General features: G+C 35.1%; 1 protein-coding gene across 6 annotated transcripts in view; it reads left to right on the top strand.

The window, feature by feature from the left end:
* Window positions 1-5,543, top strand: part of MALRD1 (MAM and LDL receptor class A domain containing 1) — a 248,132-nt gene extending 242,589 nt beyond the window's left edge. For 2 of the 6 annotated variants that reach the window (XM_051802231.1, XM_051802232.1), the window contains exons 40-41: window positions 564-620; window positions 1,343-5,538. In XM_051802231.1, the coding sequence (XP_051658191.1) occupies window positions 564-620; window positions 1,343-1,444 (159 nt within the window). In that variant the 3' untranslated portion in view covers window positions 1,445-5,538. Of the gene's footprint in view, window positions 1-199; window positions 540-563; window positions 621-1,342 lie in introns of those variants that run through there. The other 4 variants (XM_051802237.1, XM_051802236.1, XM_051802234.1 and 1 more) reach the window with 3 other exon arrangements.
* The last annotated feature ends 1,242 nt before the right edge of the window (window positions 5,544-6,785 follow it).

Here is a 6,785-nt window from a genome sequence, read left to right on the forward strand (position 1 = left end):
TTTTATTTTAGTTAAAATAGATTCCTGACAGGCTTCATTTAATAGCAAGTTGAAAAACAGAAGCATAGCATCAGGAGAGACATTTTCATGGAAGACAGCCCCAGGCATTGTGATTGAAGTCCTGTTCTGTACCAAATTGTCCTCTATTTTCCTTAAGACTGGAAAAATACATGCTTACACTAATTTTTCTTTCTGAAAGAAAAACAGGAGTTATGAATTTTCTCCAAGTCTAATGAGACTTAAATGTGAATGGTGTATCACCAATCAAAAGGTATGACAAAACGTGAGCAAAAGATCTTATCTCCAGCTGAATATCCACAAGTTATGCACTTGTGGGAGTCTCTAAGTTTCATAAAGAAAGAACAATTCTCCTGGACCTTTCTGAACACCAAAACCATGTGGGCTTAGCACTGCCACATTCTTGCCTATAGTATTGCTGCATAATTTTGAATCCAAAAAATGTCTTATTCAGGCAGCAACACTGAAAAATATTTTCAGAATATTATTGAATATTATTTACAGCTCACTAAAAATATTCTAAAGCAGTCTTTTTCTTTTTATAGTCTTCTGGGTATGCGACCTCACCTGCTGTTCAAATCAGTGTTTCACCATGGCACGAGGTATGTAGTAACACATTTCTAGGTTATATGTTGGGCTAGTAAATGAAATTCATCTTCAGAGGAAAGGGAAAAATGTCAGTTAAAGTCAATGGTGTATTGTTACTCATAATGTTAGCAACTCTGGAAATCTGAGAAAGATGACCAGGGGTGCCTTGGTTGGCAAGGACCTCATAATAGCAATTTTATTAATTTTGCTTATAGCTGCTTTTACACCACACAGTAGTTCAACGTGTTCCAATACAGTCAGATGCTAAATAAAATTTTTAGAACAACTGAAATCCTTACCCAAAGGGTTCATAATATCTCTTTTCTCATACATTCCTCATTCAAGAATATTAGAACCAGTTATTTAAATTACAATACCATTTACCAAAATTAGTGACCCACTGCAACTACACCATTGTACACAGATTCTCCTAAAATAATACTATATGTCTATTAGAGCAAGGGCTTTGGAGACAGGAAAAAAAAGTGGAAACAGATGCAGAAGAAGGTTAAATTACTTGATCAGGTATATGTGGCAGACAATTTTTTCAGTGGAGCTATGCTAATTTTTATCAACTGAAAGTTTCGTTTAAGAAAGTTTATTGATTTTATAGTTTTCTTTGAACTTATAATCATGTATTACTTCTATTGTGAATCTACAGGCATTCATATGCGCATTTTAACAAATGAATTTAATGACTTGGATTTTAAATTTCATTCTATCTTTTTTATTTTAGTATCTGTTTAATGAAGATGTGAATGCTACTTCTTTTCCAAATCCTCTCTATGGTGTAGCATCAGAAGACATGGAGAAATTATGTAGTTCCTTGAAAACATAAACATAAACCAGGATCAATATTGATTGTAACTCTTTGCCTGAAGATTTTTTCTAAAATTTGAAAGTATGTCATGATAGTGTAGTGTTTGCAATATGAATGAATAACCCTTCATAGAATAACTCTTTTATTAAAACAATTATGTTCAGAAAATAACTTTATATTAAAAATGGAATCCATACATAAGTAAAACATAATTACATATAGTCTTCTGTCATTTCAGTTGGTGGAGAAAGAGATTGATAATTATAATTGTGAATTCATTTTACATTTGTGCATTTTAAATTCCAGTATGTTAATAAAATGTTTAATCAAATCCAGATTCTTGAGGTTTGGGAATCATAATTTTATGTCTGGTATTTGAGGAAGGATGACTTAAATATTTCTGTAATTTTACATTAGAAAGGGATTTTAACTGACTCTTTTAATGTTCCAAGAAGTAGAAGTAAAAGAAAAGTCTTTGTATAATTAGAAACATATCAAGCTAAATCACCAGTGGTCATGAATCATGGATTTGCATATCAGCTCATCATGTAATTCATTACTGTGACATACCAGTACATAAATTTATTTTAAAAAATATATGTTTATTATTAACCTTGATAACTATATCTGACCAAATTTCCCTCTGGTCAGCTCTGCAGTTCTGCAGTTCTTACCACAGTGCTACTGATAAATTTAGCTTAGTGGTTGACAGAGGGTGGAAACTAGCATGTTTAGGAAACCATATTTCTGCTGAATAGGTTGGCCTCCCACACAGCTGAAACTTATGTTGGCCCGTGCCTACATGAGAAAGATATTGGGAAGGAATTCTGGATTGCCTTGTGATTTTGATTGTCATCCTCCGTGGTACCAGGCATATCTTGTAACATGTTTACACTTTAAATAACCTGACAATTTGTCATCTTCTATAATGCCCACTTGCATTATAAGATCATCATTTTTAGCTTGAAGGCTTAAGTGTTCCTGCTGTGCTTGTGTTTTCTTCCCATACTGTATTTCTACAGTGTGCATAATTTTAAACCCACTGGCATGTTTGGAAGTTACTAAACTCCTACAAATTTCATAAAAACAGACATCTGCACAGTAGATGGTATCTCTTCATTCAGGGAAAGTTGAATTTCTTGACATTTATTAACCTTTTGAGACTCCAGATAGAAAAGCACATTAAAGCCTGGCTTCATTCCATCATGCACAGGACTTGCTGGTTTTGTTTGGGGTTCGTTTTGGTTTTCTTTCACTTTTTCTTCATAGCATAACCATAGTCTATATCTTTCGAGATATATATATATCTTTGTACTTTGGGCCACAAAACTACTTTTAACTTATTATTTATAGTCTGATTGACATGTTGTTTGACTGGTAGCTGAAGCAACAAAGCATGATGTTTGCCCATCTCATACCTTTCTAGCATTATACTCATAAGTTCATCTCTGCTGCATTGTAAAACCTTCTGTTTCACTTTCCTCTATCTTCTGTAATCCACTGTAGTATCCTCAATTCTTGCCCAAACTCCACAGCCCACTCAAAAACTTTGTCTCTTGAGCTTGTTTCCTTAATATGTTCTAATTACAAACTGAAAAAGAAGCATCGATCACTATAGGCCCAGAGCTACCTGTGTGCTGATCAGCTGCTGCACATGTGGCTGCTTAACTGGTTGGCAGCACAGGTGAAAAATTCTCACTGCAACTGCTCCTTCTCTGTGTCCTGAATTTGTGTGGCTGTCACCTGCCCCACTGCTGCTTTAATGAAGCCACTCAGAGCTTCACGTCTTTTCTACACCCACCTGTCCTAATGCCAAGTTTAGTTGAAAGTTACCAAGTGTTATTCATTAAGGTTTTAAATAAGGAGCTGTGACAAGAGCTGTTTGCTTTCTTTCTCACATGCTGTTTTCTTTCTGAAACAGAAACACAGAATTTTCTTACTGTACTTGTACCAATTAAGACACAGAGAATACACTTGATCCAGCAAAGTGCCAAGTGCCTCCAGCTCCTGAACTCTAGAATTTTGATAAATCTCTGGGAGATGATTGATCTCCATGTTATAAACAGGCATTGAACATTCCTACAAGGTCAAGCCTGTGTACTCAAATTGTCATTTATTCTGCAACAGAGTAGCACTGCTTGCAGAATTCATTAAACACTAAAATGCTGGTTATGCTATAGTTCTTAAATCTTCATTCATTGTGTCACACTATTTATATCTGTAAAAAAATACAATAATGCAAAGGATAAGATCAATAATGGTAGAACTTTATCACATTCTCCCTTATGAAACAAAACATATTTATTTTACTAGTAACAGTACTGATATTTTAATGTCCCAAATAAAAGCATATGATTATAAAGAATTATTGTAAAAGAACTCAAATAACATCGTATTACTCATCAGTAATTATCTCCTAAGAGAGAACTCTGACTCTTCTGCATTGTAGCTGAAGCAAGGTAGGCTTTTCATCAAGATAATTTTCCATTTTTATAACTGACAGAATGTTTATAAAGAAAGCATTAAAATTCAGACTTTTAAACTTCCTGAACTTCAATGTTTTTTTATTCTTGTTATTTCATCAAGAACAAAAGACCAAATTACATTCACTCTATAGTTATTGTCTCATCAGCTAACAGCCCAAGACTGAAATGTGTAAGACAAAAAAAATAATTTTTATTTAATTTTGTGAAACTTTTCAGTACTTTGAACCAAATTCATAGAACTCATATTTTCAGTTATCCTTGCCACAATTTCAATTTCAAAATATAAAGAACAAATATACATGAAATATACAGAATATTAATATACGGGAAAAAAATATTGTTAAAACTTTCTACATACGTTTCTTACTTCTCCCAATTAATGATAGCCCTTGACTAAATACCTTCTGTAAGCTTATGCTGCTATTGTAATAAATTCTAAGTAATAAAAATAAATTGTTTCTAAGTGACCTGTTTTTTTGGGAATAAATTAGAAGATGGATACTGTATACAGATGATAAATACTGTACTTGGACTAGTTCAAATATGTTTGTACATTAATGATCCAAGGTAACAGCAGAAATAAATTACAAGACATAAACTTTTAACAGAACCTAATACCACCTTCAGTGTGGTCATTATGCTCTTCTCAGAGCTGTTTTACTCCCAAAGTCTCACAGTCATAAAGAATAGAAGCAACCAAAAAGTCTCTTGGTTTCAGCTAATCTTCATTTCAATACAAGACATATTTATGGCACATCTCAACAATGGTTTCACACACAGATCTTGTCTTAGAAAGAGTCACTGTATTTGCAGCTTGTTTCAATACTTGCCTTGACATCTGCTGCTGATACTACTCCACAGTTTTGGAAGAGGTGTTGAAAGGGAGCAAGATCTTATCTTCTGAATACAAAACTTTAAGTACAAGGTGTGGCTGTGTACCATCCCCTTGGCAATACTGAGGGGCTCAGGTCTTGCTCAGGGCTCCCCTTTGGGCTCAGTGGTTGCACTGTTGCCTCTATACCAACGTTTCATACTGTTACTCCAGGTCTCCTATTTTCCTGCATCTGCTGGTCATTACAATGGAGATGCCCATGGGTTTAGTCCAGATGTTCACTGATGAGACTTTCTCTCATTCTTTTCCTATTCCAACAGCAACAGCCTGATGAATATGAAAATTATAAAATTGATCAACCATATGATCTAATTTTGAAGTTATTCTGGTTTTGAGCTAGTGGATGGGTTAGGTGGCATCCAGAAGTCCTTTTTGGCCTAAACATTCTTGTAGTTCTTTGATTCCATGGTGGTACCCAGTTCCTCCTTGACATCATTGTCCTCACTAAGTTCTGTCTCCAGCTTGTGCCATATCTGCTGAGAGAATTCTAAGCCAAAGGTAACCTCAATTGCCCCTTACAGTTCCTTCATTATTTGCTCAGCTGTGGCTGAGGCCTCAGGCACAACTTTTGACTTTTTCATTACCTGTTTCAGTATCTGACACAGCTGGAGATAGGTTCTTGGATTACTTAGAGCTTTGATCTGCTGCATCTTAATCAGACACACTGCCCTATATAAACACCGGAACCACCTAAAAAATGCCCATTTTTTGTATCCATCAAGTTGGTAGCAGTTAAATTAATCTTGTCCTCAGGTAGATGCCTACCCTAGAATGCACTAAACGGAAGTCTAGCAGCTCCTAATTCTTTCTGTTGACTGTAAAGACAGTCTAGACATTATGTCTGCAACAGAAATGTCTAGGTTTAGTAATCCGATTCCCATTCCTATTGTTTTAATTAACTCCAAATTTCATTAATGTATGTATGTGATATGAAGATTCTCATTGGATAAGTGTACATACAAATGCTCTCTTATACACAGCCAATTTCCAGACCTCTCTATGAATTAGATAGAAAGAGCTTAATATATACATATAACTTGCAGTAATGCATCTGCCAAAAACTGGCATCTTCCATCTTTCATTTCAGTTTGTGTGTGGGAAGACAGGGAGAAAGCAGGGAGAGAATTCAGATATAAGTTAACAAAAATGGAAGTTCATAAGCACCTAAGTAGAAAAATCTATTGTGGGCTGCATTGCTCTATGTAGATTACAACATGTGAGAACTCAGGCGCCTGACATGGAACAGTATTCTCTGCTAAGTACTTAAAGACAGTCATTTATTTTCCAAGGTACCAGTCTGTTACTAAGACTTGTGAATAGGAAATTATTCTCCACTGTGTGAGGTTGAAGAAGTACAAAGTGCAACAAAGGAGGGAAACATAATACTAAGAACACACATAGCAACAACATTCCAAACTGTTGCTAGACTGTTACCACTTCATTGACTGTAGCTTTTATATTGTAGTGTATTTGAAAGCAGGTATGCAGCTGACCAGAAGGGTGGCCTGAATGTGCATGTTCCTGCAGCAGCCATCCACAGATCTTCAAAAATGACAGGGAAGCTAATATTCATATCTGGATTTTAATTCACCATCTGTAGCTATAATCATTCTTAGGGATACATTTCATGCTCAAAAAAAAAAAGGGCTTGAAAAAAAAAGGTGCATTTTTCTACAGAATATTTAATATATAGCGACTAAGATATGGTAAACTTCAGTATATTAGTCTTGGTAGGTTTGCATTTCACTTGTACTACGATACTCAAGGTGAATCTCAAAGGGGGACAGGAGGAACAGTTCAGAACATAACCAAAGACACACCAGAAATTTACAGCATATCTACTGTTCTGTAATAAGCCACAATTTTGCCTTTATCTTAATAGGGCCAAAAAGCAACATAGTGATCAGGCTAGAAGAGAACACAGTAACATAAAACTTTACTTGAGTTTCAGGTGGTGAAAATGGGGTGTAGTAGCTAACCT

This window comes from Manacus candei, unplaced genomic scaffold, assembly GCF_025592945.1.
Source record: "Manacus candei isolate 608988 ecotype Guabito, Panama unplaced genomic scaffold, ASM2559294v1 h1tg000056l, whole genome shotgun sequence".
Classification (NCBI taxonomy): Eukaryota; Metazoa; Chordata; class Aves; order Passeriformes; family Pipridae; genus Manacus; species Manacus candei.